This window comes from Callithrix jacchus, chromosome 10 (assembly GCF_049354715.1).
Source record: "Callithrix jacchus isolate 240 chromosome 10, calJac240_pri, whole genome shotgun sequence".
NCBI classification, from domain to species: Eukaryota; Metazoa; Chordata; class Mammalia; order Primates; family Cebidae; genus Callithrix; species Callithrix jacchus.
Window position 1 is genome coordinate 75,328,795 of NC_133511.1, and position 21,728 is coordinate 75,350,522.

General features: G+C 41.7%; 1 protein-coding gene and 1 pseudogene across 19 annotated transcripts in view; one reads left to right on the forward strand and one right to left on the reverse strand.

The window, feature by feature from the left end:
• The window catches only part of ZNF143 (zinc finger protein 143), a 77,392-nt gene that overhangs the window by 15,939 nt on the left and 39,725 nt on the right, over positions 1-21,728 (forward strand). For 4 of the 19 annotated variants that reach the window (XM_054242050.2, XM_054242056.2, XM_054242055.2 and 1 more), the window contains exons 2-7: positions 2,828-2,942; positions 3,568-3,660; positions 4,839-4,922; positions 5,749-5,832; positions 8,852-9,048; positions 10,373-10,447. In XM_054242050.2, the coding sequence (XP_054098025.1) occupies positions 2,828-2,942; positions 3,568-3,660; positions 4,839-4,922; positions 5,749-5,832; positions 8,852-9,048; positions 10,373-10,447 (648 nt within the window). Of the gene's footprint in view, positions 1-2,823; positions 2,943-3,567; positions 3,661-4,838; positions 4,923-5,748; positions 5,833-8,851; positions 9,049-10,372; positions 10,448-21,728 lie in introns of all 19 variants that reach the window. The other 15 variants (XM_002755031.6, XM_078340479.1, XM_078340475.1 and 12 more) reach the window with 9 other exon arrangements.
• On the reverse strand, positions 984-1,977 carry LOC103796213 (mortality factor 4-like protein 2; annotated as a pseudogene).

The following is a 21,728-nucleotide window of genomic DNA, read 5'->3' on the forward strand; positions in this document are numbered from 1 at the left end:
AGTTTCAGACCAGCCTGGCCAACATGGTGAAACCCCACCTCTACTAAAAATACAAAACAAGCCAGGTGTGGTGCTCATCAGAAGGTTTGAGCAGAAGAAATACATGAGCTAACTTTTCCCTTCAAAAGGCACTGACTGTTGTGTCAAAAGGAGAGTGTAGGGGGCTAATGAAGAAGCGGGGAAGTAAGTTAGGATGCTGTTACATTAATGCAGATGAGAGACTGGTTATGGCTTGGATCAGAGAAGTGATGGTGAAGGTTGTGAGAGAGCCAGATTCAGGATAGATTTCTGAAGATTAAGTCAACAAAATATGCTGACACATTGTAAGTGAAAGTCCTCAACAATGCCAAACCCAAAGGACTCTAATTATGAGAATTTTAGAGATCATATGAAACTTTTTTTTTTTTTGAAATTTGGAAACAAATTTTATTTAAGATCTGAAATACAATTCCTAAAATATCAACTTGTCCAGAAAACCGTGGCTATCATGTTAGAACATGCATTAGACTCAGCTACAAAAACCATGAAACAAATCACCCTCCTTCAACAATTTGAGCAAAGATAGAATGCCTAAGAACAACATAGATGGACTTGCAGAGGATGGGCTGTTTTACTTCAAGCACCATAAAAAAAAAAAAAAAAGAGCACAAATGCATGGGTTTTCAGGTATATACATTAAGTTGAACCTTTGGCACTAGGAATCAGGGCGTTTTTTCACGTAGCATTAACACATATTAGAAAATGGTGTAGTGTCAAAGGGATGGGAACCACCAGCATTCAAGCAATGTTGTCAACTAGGCAATAAAATGTTCTATTGAATGTTTCTTCTTTGTTCTAATTACTGCATACACTGGTTGCAACTTTGAAATGAGAAAAGGAGCTTACACTCCTTTTATTTTCTGTTTAAAACAGAACAGAAAACAAACAAACATAAGCCCTGTGAAACATTAACGATTTTAAAGAACATCAGTTTTACAAGAAAAAGACTAAGAACAGAAAGTGTTTACAGATACAGAACAAAAATGGTGAGCTGTCTGTAGACGCTCACAGGGCTTTGCGTTGGTACTTAGCAGAAGCCACTTTGTAATCACTGGCAGTAAAGAGAGATGCAGAAATCTTTGCCAGATGTTTTAGGAAAGCATGCAAATAGCCTAACAATAACGCAAGGCTTTTCTCATCAAGGGGTGTATAGGCCAACATTGCTCCAATTCTTACAAATAATCTCAGTAGGTGTGGTGCTCCATAAACCTGGGACATTGGAACATCAGGGTGAGCCAAAAGGATTTCAGCATACTGGGGCCTCTCAAATTTGTACAGCAGCTGAGTGCCCAACATCACATTGAAATATTCTTTTATTCCTGCTACAACTTCATTAACTGCATATTCCTTTATTATCAACATTTCCCTGCGATTTCTTGCAATTTGCATACTCCTCCAGAATTGCATCTACATTTTTCTTAGCAGGGTGTTAGAACAGCTGCTTCTGCCTGGTAACTAAGTCCCAATCCTCAACAAGCCATGGTTTTAATTCTTCAGGAATCTTCACTTTAACTTCCATTCTATTCTTAAATGCCTCCTTGCTTTCAACAGTGGGGTCAGCCCGGGCCCTTTTCTTCCAAGGGGGCTGAGGTGCTTCACTGGTACTGCCACCGTCTCTGTTTCCAGGAGTCTTCTGTTTGTTCTTTCTGGTCTTCCTCACGGATCCTAAAGGGGGGTTCTCTGCAGAGTGACACCCCCATCTTCCTGGGAGAGCTGGTTCTAGATTTTTCTGCTGGGGACCAGCTGTCTTTCCTGAAGAGGCCCCTCTCATCTTACTTCTCTGCATGTTTCTTCTAGTTGGTTTTTTAAAGTTGTCTTCTTCTGCAGATTGTTGTCCACGAGGTTGATAACCCTGCTTTTTGGAACTCATTCAACCCTGTTTTTATTCCAACCATCAATCTTCCTTCTTTCCCTTCCAAGAACTCCTAGTGATTTCCCAGATGAAATAAATCTTATAATCTTCTGGGATGGTCTAGAAGGGTGAAGTGGGAGATACAACATGTGCCATGCACTGGCCTGGTACTTTACATGTAATCCTCTCAACAATCCCAAGATTCTGTAATCAGGGAAGGTTCTGCAATCAGGATCAGATCTCCTGATCCTTACTATACAGCAAATTTAGCTTTTCGGATAGTGACCTGAAACGAGAATTCAGATCTTCCCAGCAGCTGATGTGTGATCACTGCCATTCCTCCAACCGCCATAGTCTCATATGAAACTTCTAAGTTGCTTCTAAGAAAGCTTCTAAGTTGCCAAGCACACTGATGAATTGTGCCCATGTGTTTGAATTGTTAAATTATGAGAAGCATGCCTTGGACTTTGGGCTAATATTCTTTTTTTTTTTGAGATGAAGTTTTGCTCTTGTTGCCCAGGCTGGTATGCAGTGGCACGATCTTGGCTCACTACAACCTTTGCCTCCCAGGTTCAAGTGATTCTCCTGCCTCAGCCTCCTGAGTAGCTGGGATTACAGGCATGTACCACCATGCTCAGCTAATTTTGTATTTTAAGTAAAGATGGGGTTTCTCCATGTTGGACAGGCTGGTTTCGAACTCCTGACCTCAAGTGATCCAACCACGTTGGCTTCCCAAAGTGTTGGGATTACAGGCGTGAGCCATTGTGCCTGGCCATGGGCAAATATTCTTACCCTACATATTGAGTGAAATTTCATCTTATTTCCAACACCATTACATCCTCAGCAGTTTTTTGTGGTTCATAAATATTCTTTGTAACTTTTATTTCATATGTATCATTCTCTATTCTCAAGTGTCTTTATTTTTCTTCAAGGTAGAAGATGTTGTTAGCCCAAATAAATCGAGATTCTCAGGGAATGACAGAGTTTCCTGGAGGAGGGATGGAGGCTCAACATGTTACCCTGTGCTTGACAGAGGCAGTTACTGTGGCAGGTGAGCAATTGTGTTTGAAGGGATGGGTTTGGAAAGATCATTTATCTTAAGGGAAAATGAAAATTTATAACTTCCTAGTTCCTGATATAGCAGAAAACTATAAATTTAGGCCTTTCTGTGAGTATTTTTACCTTGGTGTGGGTACAGTAGGGCAGGGAATTTTTGTTTTTCTTTCTTTCTTTTTTTTTTGAGGCAAGGTCTCTCTTTGTCACCCAGGCTGGAATGCAGTACTACTATGATCATGGTTATCATGGCTTACTGCAACCTCACCCTCCTGGGCTTAAGAGATCCTCTCACTTCAGCCTTCTGAGTAGCTGAGACTACAGACATGCACCAATGTGCTCAGCTAATGATTTTATTTTTAGTAGAGATGGGGTTTCACCATGTTGCCCAGGCTGGTCTTGAACTCCTGGGCTCAAGCCATACACCTACCTCAGCCTCCCAAAGTGCTGGGATTACAGGCATGACCCATTGTTCCCAGCCTATTTTTTTGGTAAATACTAAATCTCATTTTGATTCTAAGTTAAGCAATCTACCTTTTGTCTGATCCTTATTTTTTAAAAAATTAATCGTCATGTCCATATGCTAGCTGTCTAAAGAAAATATTGATTTTTTTTTGTAATAGATGGTGACAACTTAGAAAATATGGAAGGTGTAAGCTTGCAAGCAGTAACACTTGCAGATGGTTCTACTGCTTACATACAACACAATGCTAAAGGTATGTGCCTCCCATATGGCTGATTGGTTAATACCAGTGATTTACAACTTCTGAGTTGGAGCACCTAGAAGCTATACCACCTTTCCTATCTCTCCTAAAGATGCTGCATTGCATATGATAATTTTAAGTCATTTCTGTTTAACTCACCTTTTTTTTTTTTTTTTTTTTTTTAACAATTTGGGGTTGTCCTTTGAGATATTTGGAAGATACCCTGGAGTATCAAAATTAGTGGGAGAGAGGAGAGCAGGGAGTGTCTCTGACCTATTTTCTAGTAAGATCTTTCTTGCTTTTTTACTTCAGGTCATTATTTCATATTTTTACCAAATATGTATAAGAGTAAAGACATCTGGGGCTGGGCGTGGTGGCTCACGCCTGTAATGCCAACACTTTGGGAGGCTGAGGTGGGCGGATCACCTGAGGTCAGGAGTTCTAGACCAGCCTGACTAACATGGAGAAACCCCATCTCTACTGAAAATACAAAATTAGCTGGGCTTGGTAGTGCATGCCTGTAATCCCAGCTGCTTGGGAGGCTGAGACAGGGGAATCGCTTGAACCTGGGAGGCAGAGGTTGCGGTGAGCCCACATCGTGCAGTTGCACTCCAGTCTGGACAACAAGAATGAAACTCCATCTGAAAAGAAAAAAAAGGACATTTGGTTTTGCTTATATCCCATTGTCTCTGGTTAGTGTTTGCTTTGTTTCAGAAAACAGCCCAGTCCTCAAACTCTTTGTTTTTATGGAAACCTACTGAGCACATGTATACATAAACAAGGTTCTTAGAGCCCTCAGGGATGAGAATGACAACTGACCTCATGTACACTGAGGTACCTGTCTGTCTTCCCAGCTTCAGCTTCCCCCTTGTCAGGGTCACTGATCCCCTAAGTGACTCTGAAAGGTATATAGCAGTCCAACTCATGTAGCCCGCTGTGATGAGCCACTCTTCCTCTTGACCTCATCTAATTGAAAATTGCAGAGGAGGAAGGATGGCTGAGGGAGGATTTTCTGCTTTCTGTAGGATCACTGGATGTGTTATTGAATTGCCTCAGAACATTTGAGGGAAGAATCAAGATGAACACGAGCTTAAGTTGTGTATGTTTTTATAGTTGATATCATTTTGAAATTGTATCAAGTTTAAAATTTTTGTTTGTGCTAATTTATTGTCTTGAATCTTTTTTTCTAGATGGAAAACTCATAGATGGCCAGGTTATTCAGTTGGAAGATGGTTCTGCTGCCTATGTTCAACATGTACCCATACCTAAAAGTAGTAAGTATTTAAGACAACAGCACAGGAAACCCTTCTGATTCTCAGCATTTAGTAATTTGCTGCCTGCAGCTCCCTCTTACTACCTAAACTTGGTCTTGATCTCAAGTCATCCTTCTGTAAAGGGAGATTATAGATGCCACAAAGTGGATCTTAACCAAGACTTTCTCTTAAAGTTAATGGAAAAGAAGTTATTGGATGGACTGCATTGTGTAGATAAATAAGTAACAGTCCTAAGTGATTGCTTCTATTATTTGAGCTGAATCTTAGATATCTCTCATTTTCTTCATTTTTTCCCCTCTTTAAACTCTCTTTAACACTGGTATATATTCCTAAAACCAATATTTTAATGTCTTTTTACTTTTCAACACTGACTCAGAGAAGCTTTGCTGAATTTACTTAAATGTTCAAAGACTCATGAAGCAAGTATAGATTTTTTTTTGGAGACAGAGTTTCGCTCTTGTTACCCAGGCCGGAGTGCAATGGCGCAATCTTCACTCACCGCAACCTCTACCTTCTGGGTTCAGGCAATTCTCCTGCCTCAGCCTCCTGAGTAGCTGGGATTACAGGCACGTGCCACCATGCCCAGCTAATTTTTGTATTTTTAGTAGAGACGGGGTTTTACCATGTTGACCAGGATGGTTTGATCTCTTGACCTCCTGATCCACCTGCCTCAGCCTCCCAAAGTGCTGTGATTACAGGCTTGAGCCACCACGCCCAGCCGAGTATAGATTGTTATAATGTGGTTAATGGTTTATTGACTTGTTGTTGTGAGTTAATTGGAATGTGCTAGAAAACATGAGATCTAAATGTAAGCCTTGTTCTTGAGCAGGGGACAGTTTGCGTCTAGAGGATGGTCAAGCAGTGCAGTTAGAAGATGGTACCACAGCGTTTATTCATCATACCTCCAAAGGTAAAAGAACTTTGAAAGTATGAATAAAATAAGGGAGAAGTGGAACTCTGCGGGGAAAGAAGACCTACGTTTAGCTACTGAAGTGTTGTCATGGGAAAGAACTGTATTTGTTCATTGAAGTACAGATTTAAGCATGACAGATTTAAGCATTTTTTTTATTTTTATTTTTTGAGACGGAGTCTTGCTCTGTTGCCCAGGCTGGAATTCAGTGGCGCAATCTTGGCTCTCTGCAACCTCTGCCTCCTGGATTTAAACAGTTCTCTGTCTCAGCCTCCCGAGTAACTGGGATTACAAATGTGTGCCACCATGCCCGGCTAATTTTTTGTATTTTTAGAAGAGATTTAGTTTCACCATCTTGGCCAGGCTGGTCTTGAACTTCTGACCTCATGATCCACCCGTCTCGGCCTCCCACAGTGCTGGGATTACAGGCGTGAGCCACCGTGCCTGGCCCTCAAGCATGATTTAAGGAAAAATTTTCCTACAATTTGAGCTGTCCGGTGACAAGTTGTAACAACAAACCAAATGACTGGTCCCTGGAAGACTTAAAGTAGAGGCCACTTTTTTTTTTTTGGTTGGCTTTTGTTTTTTTTGAGACGGTGTTTTGCTGTTGTTACCCAGACTGGAGTGCAATGGCATGATCTCGGCTCACCGCAACCTCCGCCTTCTGGGTTCAAGCAATTCTCCTGCCTCAGCCTCCCGAGTAGCTGGGACTACAGGTGCACACCACCATGCCCAGCTAATTTTTGTATTTTTAGTAGAGACAGGATTTCACCTTGTTGACCAGGATGGTCTCGATCTCTTGACCTCGTGATCCACTCACCTTGGCCTCCCAAAGTGCTGGGATTACAGGCTTGAGCCATCGTGCCCGGCTGGTTGGTTTTTGTTTTAAGAGACAGGATCTCACTCTGTTGCCAGGCTGGAGTGCTGTGGCACAATCACACCTCACTGCAGCCTCAGACTTTTGGGCTTAGGGATCTTCCCACCTCAGCCTACAGAATAACTGGGACAACAGGTGCACACTGTCATTCCCAGCTAATTTTTTCATTTTTTTGTAGAGACAGGGTCTCACTGTGTTGCTTGTGTAATCTCTTTAACTCCTGTCCTTCAACCAGCCTCCCAAAGTGCTGGGATTATAGGCATTAGCTACCACACCCAACCTTAATTTCATATTTTAAAAACAGTCTTGCTACTTTTTAAAAAGACTAAGAAATAAAATCACAATGTAATATTGAAATGGTTAACTTCATATTTTACTTATTACTATATTTTAGAGATAGGATCTCACTCAGTCAGGCTACAGTGCAGTGGCACAATCATAGCTCACTGCAGCCTTGAATTTCTGGGCTCAAGAGACTCTCCTGCCTCAGCCGTCTGAGAAGCTAGGACTACATGTGTATGTCACCACAGCCAGCTAATTTTTTAATTTTTAAATTTCTGATTTTTTTTTTTTTTGTTAAATATAGGCTCTTGTTGTCCAGCCTTGTCTTGAACTCCCGGCCTCAAGCAATCCTCCTGCTCCGGCCTTCCAAAGCGCTGGGGTCACAGGCATTAGCTACTGTGCGTAACCTATTTCTTCCTTTTAAATACAATCTTCAGGCCAGGCACCATGGCTCATGCCTGCAATTCTAGCACTTTGGGAAGCTGACGCAGGCAGATCACCTGAGGGTCAGGGGTTTGAGATCAGCCTGGCTATCATGGCGAAACCCCGTCTCTACGTAAAAATACAAAAATTAGCTGGGTATGGTGGTGCATGCCTGTAATCCTGGCTATTCGGGAGGCTGAGGCAGGAGAATTGCTTGAACCCAGGAGGTGGAGGTTGCAGTGTAGCTGAGATCATGCCACTGCACTCAAGCCTGGGCAACAGAGTGAGACTCTATCTTAAAAATAAGAAAGGCTGGGCGTGGTATAATCCCAGCACTGTGGGAGGCTGAGGCGGGCAGATCACCTGAGGTCAGGAGTTCAAGACCAGCCTGACCAACATGGAGAAAACCTGTCTCTACTAAAAATACAAAAATTAGCTGGGTGTGGTGGCACATGCCTGTAATCCCAGCTACTTGTGAGGCTGAGGCAGGAGAATCACTTGAACCTGGGAGGCATAGGTTTCAGTGAGCTGAGATTACGCCATTGCACTCTAGCCTGGGCAACAAGAGTGAAATTCTGTCTCAAAAAAATATATATATGTATATATACACACACACACACACATATATGTTGTATATAATATATAATTTGTATATATTTATGTAATTTTATTTTACATATAATATGTATTTGTATATATAATTTATTATATATAATAGATAATTTATAAATTTGTGAATAAATTTGTTTACAGTTGAAAAAAATAAAGTCTGTACTTTTTTCTTTATCAGTAAGAGTCACAGGTTCATTGTAACTGGCTAGATTTATTATTTCACTATATATCTATATATTGATTTAAAATCACAGTTTTATATTGATACCAATATAGACACAGATATATCTTGGTGAGGATATTTAGAAGGAAAAAAACACTATAGAGGGAGTGTGGGGTCAAACTGACATGAGTTCAAATCCTGATTTATCTACATACTGATTTTGACTGTTAATTGTTAGTGTTTTTGTTTTGTTTTAAATTATATTTTCTTAAGTTTTTAAAGTAGGGATAGGGTCTTACCATGTTGCCCAGGCTGGTTTCAAACTCTTGTGCTCAAGTGATCCACCTGCCTCAGCCTCCCAAAGTGCTGGGATTACAGGCTTGAACCACTGCACCAGCCTTTTAGTGTTTTTTAAATTTTTTGATGCCTAAGGAAAGTGATGTTACTTCTCCAGACCTGAGTTCCCACTTATACAATGAGGGTGGTAAATATACCTGCCTTGCAGAATTGTTGAGAGGATTTAGTGAAATAACACATATAAAGTACATGGTCCAATGGTTACTCAAAGTAACCACTCAGTGAAAGCTTGTTTCTCTCTTCTTTAAATATGTAAATGTCAGATTTTACCTTTAATTTAATGCCATTCTCTTCCACTCTCTCAGATAGTTATGACCAGAGTGCATTACAGGCGGTTCAGCTGGAAGATGGCACCACAGCTTATATCCACCACGCAGTGCAAGTCCCACAGTCTGACACCATCTTGGCAATTCAGGCAGATGGGACAGTAGCAGGTCTGCACACTGGGGATGCTACAATTGACCCCGACACCATCAGTGCTTTGGAACAGTATGCAGCAAAGGTATAGCATTTCACAGTGTTAAGAATATCCCAGATATAGCTTCTTTATTTTTCATGAAAAGAAAACAAAAACACCTCATCAGAAAAAAACTGGTCAGTTTTAGCCAGGCATGGCACAGTGGCTCATGCCTATAATCCCAGCACTTTGGGAGGATTGTTTGAACACAGATCCCTGTCTCAATTTCAAAAATTAAAAAAAAACTAGCAATTCAAAGTCAAAATCAGTATCCAAAGAGATCATCATTTATCTTAAAATAAGTGAAGTATAGAAAGAAATATTGGAAAAAAAATAAGGGAATGGGTTGAGGTGAAGGCTTATGGAAGAGAGATGAGTGGCAGGTAATTCACCAAAAGATATGCAAGGATGAAGGGCTATAAAAGAAGTAATCAAATATAAATGGAACTGCTTATGAGTTAAAAAGTGGGAACTATAGGCCAGGCATGGTGGCTCATGCCTGTAATCCTAGCACTTTGGGAGGCTGAGGTGGGTGGATCAACTGAGTTCAAGACCAGCCTGGCCATCATGGTGAAACTCCATCTTTATATTAAAAAAATATATTTAAAAAAAAAAAGTGGGAACTGTAGGAAAAGTAAAGTCTCAATTAACTTTTATATCAAAAGGGTTAATTTTTTTCCCCCTGCACTGAACATGTATCTCTCATATAACTGAAAAGGTTTTTTGTTTCTTTTTTTGTTTGTTTTAAGGTTTTTTATTTCACTTTTATTATTTTCTTTTTTTTCTTTACAAACAAAATAAATAGAAATGGGTCTCGCTCTTTTGCCCAGGCTAGTCTTGAACTCCTGAGCTCAAATTATCCTCCTGCCTGAGCCTCCCAAAGTGCTAGGATTACTCGTGTGAGTCACCATGCCAAGCCTATTATGGAAATTTTCAAATATACACAAAAGTAGATGATAATGAAACCCCATGTACTTTTTTTCCTTTTATTCTTTTTGCAAGCTTCTCCCTGAACCATGTACTTTCCCAGCCTAAGCCGTTATCAAAACGTAAAACTTTTTTTTTCTTTTTGAGATGGAGCCTTGCTCTGTTGCCAGGCTGGAGTGCAGTGGCACAGTCTCGACTCACTGCAGCCTGTACTTCCTGGGTTCAAGCATTTCTTCTCCCTCAGCCTCCAGAGTAGCTGGTACTACAGGCACACACCACCGTGTCCAGCTAATTGTAGAGATGGGTTTCACTTTGTTGGCCAGGATGGTCTCAATCTCATGATCCTCCTGCCTCAGCCTCTCAAAGTGCTGGGATTACAGGCATGATCCACCGTGCCTGGCTAAAATGTAAAACTTTTTAAAGCTTTATTTTATTCCTTTAGGTGTCCATTGATGGAAGTGAAAGTGTAACAGGTACTGGAATGATTGGAGAAAATGAGCAAGAGAAAAAAATGCAGGTATGTAAAGCTACTTATTAATATAAAAATCTACCTTAGCATTTCTGTGCTCTTCTGTGGATGAATGCAAGAATAGGTAACTCACTACCTCTCTAGGAAAATCTCACCAATTCAGAAAAACAATGTATGTATTAGATAGCAGCTTTCTCAAACTGCCTGAGGTCCCAGTGTTCATTGGTGGATGCAGAATTACACTAAAGAAATGGAAATAATCACAGAAATCCAGGTGGAGCTTGTGTCCTGGATTCAAAGGCAGTTTTCTGGACAAGGTAGTTGTGGAGACCAGGTGATTTCCTGACTGCCCCCATCCATGGCAGTTTGTGGATACTTTTTCTGGGACTTCATCATGACTGTTTCTAAATAACCTTCACTGCTTTGCTTTATATTTTTAAATTTCTTCTCCTTCCAACTGATTTCCTCCATATTTTCCTTTTCAACTTCTGAAGGGGAAGTCCAGACTAGCTAATTATCATTATTCTTCCTGGACAAATTTGTTGATACTTTTTCTACCAGATGGTTTCCTGGTCAGCAGGTGGCCTATGGGCTGGCTTCTCATGGTTCAGATGTTTACCCTGGGTCCAGTCATTGGCCGCCTCTTACCTAAGTAACAGCCTAGACCACCAGTGCTTCTAAAAGTTTTGTAGTAAGTACGTAGTAGTCACAGGTGCATTCTTGAATATCTTCAAAACTTACATTATTCAAGAATTGTTGTTTTGTGTTTGGGGGAATGTTTGTGTGAAGGGTATTCTTGGAGCTTATATAGTCATTGTAGTACATTCCTGCTCTACTGCTGCTTTTTATTTTCTTAGCAGTTATCTCTATTTTTTTTTTTTTTTTGAGACGAAGTTTCACTGTTTTTATCCTGACTGGAGTGCAATGGCACGATCTCGGCTCACCGCAACCTCCACCTTCTGGGTTCAGGCAATTCTCCTGCCTCAGCCTTCCGATAGGCGCGCAGCACCATGCCCAGCTAATTTTTGTATTTTTAGTAGAGACGGGATTTCACCTTGTTGACCAGGATGTCTCGATCTCTTGACCTCGTGATCCACCTGCCTTTGCCTCCCAAAGTGCTGGGATTATAGGTATGAGCCACCGTGCCTGGCCTTATTAATGTTTTTTGAGACAGAGTTTCACTCTTATTGCCCAGGCTGAAGTGCAATGGCACCCGACCTTATCTCTAATATTTTGTTGTCTTCCTTTATGGTAATTTTTTCTTTAATTCTTCAGTTTTTTGTTTTGTTTTGTTTAAGAGATGGGGTTCCACCATGTTGGTCAGGCTAGTCTTGAACTCCAGACCTTGTGATCCACCCATCTCGGCCTCCCAAAGTGCTGGGATTACAGGCACATTCTTCAGAGTTTTATTATATTTAGCTCCTAAAGTTACTACTTCAGGGTCACATTTATTACCTCAAGCATTAACATGACCACTTAATGACATTGAGTGATATTTTTAGGGGTTATCAAGAAGATTTTACATTTATCCTAATAGTAAGTGAAAATAACAGGAATCAGTGAAATCACTTGTAGAAATATGATCCTCCTGGCTGGGCGTGGTTCCTCATACCTGTAATCCTAGCACTTTGGGAGGTCAAGGCAGGTGGCTCACCTGAGATCAGGAGTTCAAGACCAGCCTGGCCACATGGTAAAACCCTGCCACTAATAAAATACAAAAAAATTAGCCTGGCTTGATGGTGAGTGCCTATAATCCCAGCTACTCAGGAGGCTGAGGCAGGAGGATCACTTAAACCCAGGAGGCGGAGGTTGCAGGGAGCTGAGATTGTACCCTTGCACTACAGCCTGGGCAACAACAAGGAGACTTTCTCAAAAAAAAAAAAGAAAAGAAAAGAAAAAAGAAATAGAAATAATGCTTCTAAACATTGCTGAATAGCTAATATTTCTGTTTCCCAGCTGAAGTGATGCCACAAAATGGCAGTAAAACACAGTTTGCGGTTCACTAAGCCCATCAGTTTTGATGGTATGTGATTCTTAGCCAGATTTTCAGGTTTCAATTTATATTCATATTTGATGAATGAAATCAGACTTTAAGGCAGGTATGATGGCTCTGCCTGTAATCTCAGTACTTTGAAAGGCTGACGTAGGAGAATTGCTTGAACCCAGAAGTTTGAGACCAGTCAGAGGAACAAAGTGAGACCCTGTCTTTACAAAAAATTAAAAAATTAGCAAGACGTGGTGGCACACATTTGTTGTCCCAGCTATTTGGGAGGCTGGGCCAGTAGGATCCCTTGAGCCCGGAAGTTTGAAGTTACAGTGAGCTGATTGCATCACTTCACTCCAGCCTGGGCAATAGAGCAAGATTCTATTCCCCCTGACTTTAATATTTTTTATACAGTTCTATGTCAAATGTAGCTAAGTCAAATTCTACTAAGATGCAAACACAGGGTAAATATATGCAGGAGATATAGATCAGTGACTTGGAGTATTGAAGTGGTTCAGTAAGTTCTCTGTCTTATTGGTAACTGACAAACTACATTTTTAAATAATAGAATATTTTAAAGAAAAGCAGTTGTAGGCTGGGTGCAGTGACTCACACCTGTAATCCCAGCACTTTGGGAGGCTGAGGCAGGCAGATTATCTGAGGTTGGGAGTTCAAGACCAGCCTGGCCAACATGGCAAAACCCTGTCTCTACTAAAAATACAAAAATTAGCTGGGCATGGTGGCACACACCTGTAATCCCAGCTACTTGGGAGGCTGAGGCAGGAGGTTTGCTTGAGCTGGGAGGTGGGGGTTGCAGTGAGCCAAGATCGTGCCTCTGCACCCCAGCCTTGGCAACAGAGCAAGACTCCCGTCTCAGAAAAATATATATCATAACTAGGTATTCAGAACTGTTGAGGCAAATGTCATAAAAAGCCCCACTACTCTTTGTCTGTAGACATATTCCATTTGGTATTGGTACCAATAGACAAATAGAGACAGTTGAATAGGATTCATTTTTTTTTTTTTTTGACTGTAGCTTTTTCTTCTTTGTTTTTTGTGCCTATTCCTTACAGACTAGATCTGCAATGTCCAATGCAATTGCCACTAGCCACATGTGACTGTTGAGCACTTGAAATGTGGCTAGTCCAAATTGAGATGTGCTATAAGTGGATTTTGAAGACATAGTATGAAAAAAAGAATGTAAAATATCAATTATTTATATTGATAATACATTGAAATAATATTTTGGACATATGGTATTAAATAAAACAAATTACTAAAATTAATTTCACCTGTTTTTTTTTACATTGTCAATTGGTTACTAGAAAATTTTTGTGTTTTATTTATTTATGTGTTTTGAGATAGAATCTTGCTCTGTTGCCCAGGCTGGAGTGCTGTAGCATGATGCCAGCTCACTGCAACCTCCACCTCCTGGGATCAAACGATTCTCTTGCCTCAGCCTCCCAAGTATGCACCACCACACCTAGCTACTTTTTTTTTTTTTTTTTTTTTTTGGAGTGTATTTTCTCATACCCTCCTACTTTTTGTATTTTTAGTAGAGACAGGGTTTCGCCATGTTGGCCAGGCTGGTCTCAAACTCTTGACCTCCAGCAGTTCACCCACCTCGGCCTTCCAGAATGCTGGGATTACAGGTGTGAGCCACCACACCTGGCCTATTTTATTTATTTATTTATTTTTTGAGATAGGGTCTTGCTCTGTCGCTCGGGCTGGAGTGCATGGTGCGGTGGGTGTTGGCTCATTGCACCTATGATCTCCTACATTTTTTTTTTTTAAGGGATGGGGTCTCACTTTCTTGCCCAGGCTAGTCTCAAACTCATGGGTTCAAGAGATCCTTCTGGCTTGATCTCCCAAAGTCCTGGAGTTACAGATGTGAGCTACCTTGCCTGGCCAGATAATTTTTTTTTTGAGATGGAGTTTCACTCTTGTTGCCCAGGCTGGAGTGCAGTGGCATGATCTCTGTTCACCACAACCTCCGCCTCCTGGGTTCAAGCCTTTCTTCTGCCTCAGTCTCCTGAGTAGCTGGGATTACAGGCATGTGCCACAATACCCGGTTAATTTTGTATTTTTAGTAGAGATGGGGTTTCTCCATGTTGGTCAGCTGGTCTCAAACTCCTGACCTCAAGTGATCAGCCTCCCAAAGTGCTGGGATTACAGGCCTGAGCCATTGTGCCCAGCCAGAAAATTTGTAATTACGTATGTGGCCTGCATTTGTGACTCGTTATATTTCTCTTTATTAGTGCTTGATCAGTTATGACTTCACCATTCTCTAAAACAATTAAGTACCATATTTGAGGTTTAGAACCCAATACTTGGTTTTTTGTTGCTTTTGTTTTAGGAGACAGGGTCTTGCTTTGTTGTCCAGGCTGGAGTGCGATGGTGTGATCTCGGCTCACTGAAACCTCCACCTCCTAGGTTCAAGCGATTCTCCTGCCTCAGCCTCCTGAGTAGCTGGGATCACAGACGGGTGCCACTAATTGTTTATATTTTTGGTAGAGACAGGCCTTCACCATGTAGGCCAGGCTGATCTTGAACTTCTGACCTCAAGGGATCTGCCTGCCTTAGCCTCCCAAAGTGCTGGGATTACAGGTGTGAGCCACTGTTCCCAGCCTGAACCTTGCTTTTCTAAGTCTCCTTTTTCACCTCTAAAAGAAGGGTATTAACTAGATCCATGATTATTATCTTAGTGACAAAAGAGTTTTTTTTTTTTTTCTTTCTTTGAGATGGAGTCTTACTCTGCCACCCGGGCTGGAGTGCAGTAAACTGATCTCAGCTCACTGTAACCTCCACCTCCTGGGCTGAACTCCTGAACTCCAGTGATCCACCCACCTCAGCCCCCGAAGTGCTAGGATTGCAGGTGTGAGCCACTGTACCCAGCGAAAAGATTTTTTTAAATAAGATTTTTAGTAGGCTTTTGTATTTTGAGATGGAGTCTTGCTTTCTTGCCCAGGCTGGAGTGCAGTGGCACAATCTCGGCTCACCACAACCTCTGCCACCTGGGTTCAAGCGATTCTCTCCTGCCTTAGCCTCCTGAGTTGCTGGGACTACAGACTCAGCACATGCCACCATGCCTGGCTGATTTTTGTGTTTTTAGTAGAGACCTTGTTTCACTATGTTAGCCAGGCTTGTCTTGAACTCTTGACCTCGTGATTCACCCACCTTGACCTGCCAAAGTGCTGGGATTACAGGCTTGAGCCATCCTGCCTGGCCTAGTAGTTTCTTTAATTCAGAGAAAGTACAAAGAAGAAAACCCAAAATTACCCATAATCTTTACATATATCTATTTTATACATTTTTAAAGATAAAAGTAATCATGTTTATGTTTAGAAAATTCAAATAATATAGATTAGTAAAAATAAAAAATGAGGGATCTAGTGCTTGATAAAAATTATTGTTAGAAATCTGCTTTGTTTTTGTTTCCCTCTTTTTTTTTTTTTTTTTTTTTGAGATGGAGTCTTGCTCTGTCGCCAGGCTGGAGTGCAGTGGCGCAATTTCAGCTCACTGGAACCTCTGCCTCCTGGGTTCAAATGATTCTCATGCCTCAGCCTCCTGAGCAGCTGGGATTACAGGCACACCCTACCATGCCCAGTTAATTTTTGTATTTTTAGTAGAGATGGGGTTTTGCCATGTTGGCCAGGCTGGTCTGAATTCCTGGTCTTAAGTGATCTGCCTGGCTCGGCCTCCTAAAGATCATAGGCAGGAGGGCTACTGTGCCTGGGCTTGTTTTTGTTTTTTAATCTTCCTGGCAGTGCTGATGTGTCTTATGGTTCCTTAAAAGTCCCTCTGGTGCCACACTTCAAGGATTGTTTCCTTTCTTCAGAGAGAACACAGTTTTAAAAATTCAAGTTGTTTTTATTTCATCCTCCCCCAAGAGAGTATAGATTGTTTTTTTTTTTTTTTTTTGAGACGGAGTTTCACTCTTGTTACCGAGGCTGGTGTGCAATGGTACGATCTCCGCTCACTGCAACCTCCGCCTCCTGGGTTCAGGCAGTTCTCCTGCCTCAGCCTCCTGAGTAGCTGGGATTACAGGTACGCGCCACTGTGCCCAGCTTATTTTTTGTATTTTTAGTAAAGACGGGGTTTCACCATGTTGACCAGGATGGTCTCAATCTTTTGACCTCGTGATCCACCCGCCTCGGCCTCCCAAAGTGCTGGGATTACAGGCGTGAGGGACTGCATCCGGCTTGTTTTTTATTTTCTAGGAGTATAGATTATTTACATCATAGGTGTTAATAGGCACCAAATTATATAAATTATATCTGCCATGTGCATTAGGCCATTATAGTAAGTGGGATTATAAGTACCAAACCAGACAATACAATGCAATGTTTATCCTCAGCCCTACCAAGTCTTTCGCTTTATAACTACAGAAGCTCTGCCAGTTAAGTCCCACTGGACTACAGCGTCCTGAAACCCAGTGGGCTAATAGCTTGAGCTCTAGACCCAATTTCCTTCCAATCTCACTTCCCAGCTTTGACCATGGGCAAGTTACATTATATAATGTACTCTGAGTCTAATTTTTTCTATTTGTGAATCATATATAATATTGAGTTCATTGGGGGTAGCCATGGGAGCCAACTAGATAGCATAAGTAAAGCAGCCACCACAGTACATCACATAAATGCAACTGCTCTGTTATTGAGGTACCTGGGAATTTAATCTTAGATCCAGTCCTGTATCTACCTCTGGGATTTGTACCTCCTTTGAATATAATGGTCCTGTATTTACCAGTGGGGTTAGCCCCTCCTACAATATTTAAGCCTGAGAGGACTTAGGTTATCTGTCTAGTATGGGATTTTCAAACTGTGTTTTGAGGTATTAGGATTTTCGAGGTTTCAGGAGTCCTGTCCGGGACTAGCAGGGCTCTGGTCCACCCTCATCTGCCAAGGCCTGCAGCATTAGTTCCTTTGTCTGTTTTACACAGTAGAATGCTGTGTAAGATTTTATCTGCCAACTCAGAACATACATTAAGCTTAAATAGCTGTGAAGTCATTTTCTGTACATGGTTTTGGAAGCTGATTAGTATTTCTCTGGTGTTAGCTTCAAAATTGCCCTTGAGAGTTTTCCCTTGTGATGATATCAGGTTGCTGTTTCTTTGACAGAGATTGTACATATCTGATGCTGCATAACTCTGAAGTAGCTATTATAGTTTTGGCCTTTTAATTTAGGTTTTGAGTTTTGGATTCTGTCCATTTTTGCCTCTAAAACATCTGTAGAATCAGCTATTGCTTTCTATTCTACAGTGATTATCTTAGGCTTGTTTTCATCACTTCTTTCCTGAATATTTATCATTATACAGACTTGGGAATTCTACATTGTTTCATTCGCTTAACTAAATTAGACACCAAATTCCTGGTATATGTTTCATACCAGAATCAAAGCTCCTAATAAATTGGCCTAGGAGGACGTAATACAAGAACAGATTCAGGTATGGGTCTCTCTGGAATTATTTGCTACCACTGCCTAGTCTGAAGATGTGAGCAGCCAGGCTTAGTTTGGCAGATGTGGAAAGGTGGTAAGCACTTTGATTTCATAGTGCTTTTAGAGAGGAGGGGTAGAGAATAGCACGAAGAGTTCTTTTCTCTTAATTTGGAGTCTGTAGTCAATTGAGATCTACCTTTACAAATCATATAAAATCTGATGCCAATTCTACTAGCATAAAGCTCTACACTTACATGTATATTTAAAAAACACTGGGCTGGGCATGGTGGCTCACACCTGTAATCGCAGCACTTTGGGAGGCCAAGGTAGGAGGACTGCTTGAGGCCAGGAGTTCAAGAACAACCTAGACAACGCGACAAGACTCCATCTCTACAAATTTTTTGTTAAAAACTAGCTGAGTGTGGTGGTACTCCCACTTGTTTTAACTACTTGGGAGGCTGAGGCAAGAGGATCTCTTGAGCCCTGGAGTTGGAGGGTGCAGTGAGCTATGATGTTATGCTACTATACTCTAGCCTCAGTGACAAACTAAGACCTTGTCTCTAAAATAAATAAAAATAAAAAATACTGAATGGTAGTACACCAAGAAGTTAACTAGTTTTTCCTGGATGGTGGAATGATAGCACACTTGAACTTTTTTTTTTTCTTTTTGAGACAGGTCTCATTTGTTACCTAGGCTGGAGCGCAATGGCACAATCTTGGCTCACTGCAGCCTCAACCTCCTGAGTTCATGTAATCCTCCTGCCTCAGCCCCTCAAGTAGATGGGATTACAGGCATGTACCACCATGCCTAACTAACTTTTATATTTTTTGTAGAGATGGGGTTTTGCCATGTTGTCCAGGCCGGTCTCCAACTCCTGGGCTCAAGTGATCCACCTGCCTCAGACTCTCAAAGTGCTGGGATTATAGGTGTGAGCCACTATGCCTGGCTGAACTTTTTATTCTTCACTGTGGTATCCAGATTCCTTCAGTATGCATTTGTTGCTGTTATAATACATGAAAAAAAAATCAAGTTATTAAAATAATAGCTGATTTTTTTTTTTTGAGTCGGAGTTTTGCTCTTGTTACCCAGGCTGGAGTGCAATGGCACGATCTCGACTCACCGCAACCTCCGCCTCCTGGGTTCAGGCAATTCTCCTGCCTTAGCCTCCCGAGTTGCTGGGATTCCAGGCACGGGCCACCATGCCCAGCTAATTTTTTTTTTTTTGTATTTTTAGTAGAGACGGGGTTTCACCATGTGGACCAGGATGGTCTCGATCTCTTGACTTCGTGATCCACCCACCTTGGCCTCCCAAAGTGCTGGGATTACAGGTGTGAGCCACCGCGCCCAGCAATAGCTGATTTTTAAAGGGTTCATAGAGGCTTTTCTGTTTTCTTGAGAAATAATTAGAAACTGGTTTTTTTGAGACAGGGTCTCATTCTGACACCCAAGCTGGAGTGCAGTGGGGTGATCATAGCTTACTGCAGCCTTGACCTCCCAGGCTCAGGTGGTCCTCCTGACCTCAGCCTCCCAAGTAGCTGGGACCACAGGTACACACCACCACACCTAGCTAGGTTTTTAAAAATTTTTTATAGAAATAGGGGTCCCCCCCATGTTTCCCATGCTGGTCTCAAACTCCTGAGGCTCAAGTGATCCTCCCATTTTGCTGTCCCAAAGTGTTGGAATTATAGGTATGAACCACTGCATTTGGACTAAAGAAACTTTTTATTTCAATTATTTTTTTTTCCATTTCTTACAGTTTTATTAAGATATATTTCACATACTAGGTGGGCACAGTGGTGCATGCCTGTAGTCCCAGCTGTTCGAGAAGCTGAGGCAGGAGTAATCCTTGAGCCCAAGAACTTGAGTCTAGTGTGGACAACATAGCAAGGCGCCAGTCTCTTTAAAAAAAAAAAAGGCCAGGCACAGTGGCTCACGCCTATAATCCCAGCACTTTGGGAGGCTGAGGCGGGTGGATCACGAGGTCAAGAGATCGAGACCATCCTGGTCAATAAGGTGAAACCCCATCTCTACTAAAAAAATACAAAAATTAGCTGGGCGTGGTGGTGCGCGCCTGTAGTCCCAGCTACTCAGGAGGCTGAGGCAGGAGACTTGCTTGAACCCAGGAGGCGGAGGTTGCAGTGAGCCAAGATCATGCCATTGCACTCCAGTCTGGGTAACAATAGTGAAACTCCGCCTCAAAAAAAAAAAAAAAAAAAAAAAAAAAAGGCCAGCGTGGTGGCTCACGCCTGTAATCCCAGCATTTGGGAGGCTGAGGCAGGTGAATCATGAGGTCAGGAGATGGAGACCATCCTGGCCAACATGGTGAAATCCTGTCTCTACTAAAAATACAAAAATTAGCTATGCATGGTGGCACCTGCCTATAATCCCGGATACTCAGGAGGTTGAGGGAGGAGAATCATTTGAACCTGGGAGGCAGAGGTTGCAGTGAGCCAAGATTATGCCACTGCACTCCAGCCTAGGGGACAGAGCAAGACTCTCTTTCTAAAAAAAAAAAAAAAAAAAAAAAATTTTACATACTTTTTTTTTTTTGAGATAGGGTCTCACTTTGTCACCACAATTTTGTTTATTTTATTTCTGTAATGTTTATTTATTTATTTATTGAGACATGTGTTTCATTCTGACCCAGGCTGGAGTTCAGTGGCACAAACACAGCTTGCTGCAGCCTAACCTCCTGAACTCAAGCAATCCTCTCACCTCAGTCCCCCGAATAGATGGAACTATAGGCAGGTGCCACCATACACAGCTAACTTTTTTGCATTTTTTTTGTAGAGATGGGGTTTCACCATTTGCCCAGGTTAGTCTTGAACTCCTGAGCTGAAATGATCTGCCTTCCTCGGCCTCCAGAAGTGCTGGGATTATAAACTTGAGCCACTGTGTCCAGCCTACATGCTATTTATTTTTTTATTTATTCATTTTGAGATGGTATTTCACTCTTGTTGCCCAGGCTGCAGTGCAATGGTGTGATCTTGGCTCACTGCAACCTCCACCTTCTGGGTTCAAGCCATTCTCCTGGCTCAGCCTCCCAAGTAGTTGGGATTACAGGCATGAGCCACCATGACTGGCCAATTTTGTGTGGTTTTTTTTGTTTGCTTTGAGACAGAGTCTTGCTATGTTGCCCAGGTTAGAGGTGCAGTGGTGTGATCTCAGCTCACTGCAACCTCCATCTCCCGGGTTCAAGCGATTCTCCTGCCTCAGCGCCCCTAGTAGCTGGGATTACAAGCACACGCCACAACGCCTGGCTAATTTTTGTATTTTTAGTAGATGGAATTTTGCTATGTTGGCCAGGCTGGTTTCAAACTCCTGACCTCTGATGATCCACCCACCTCGGCCTCCCAAAGTGCTGGGATTACAGGCATGAACCACTGCTCCCAGCCCTAATTTTGTATTTTTAGTAGAGATGGGGTTTCACTATGTTTGTCAGGCTGGTCTCAAACTCTTGACCTTAGGTGATCCACCCACATCAGCCTCCCAAAGTACTGGGGTTACAGGCCCGAGTCACCACGCCTGGCACAACCTATGTAGTTTAAACATTTAGAGTGTACAGCTAAGTGGTTTTTAGTAAATTCAAAAAGTTGAACAATTATCACCATCTTAGTTTTAGAACTTTAAAAATACCCCTAAAAAGAAAAATTCCTTGTGATCCTGTTCATATATTTTAGTGGTATGAATTCTTTTATAAATCTTGTGACATTTTCAGGGTGAACCTAGCACTGTGAGTTATGAAGGCATATAAGACACAGTCCTTGATTTCCAGTAGCTGATAGACTAATAGTGAAGAGAAGGAAATATAAATATCTTTACGATAGTTGTTTCAAGTTTCACGCTAGTGATATAAGCTAAATATTACAGGTATGCTGAGGAATTGAAGAATCATCTGTGTTTTG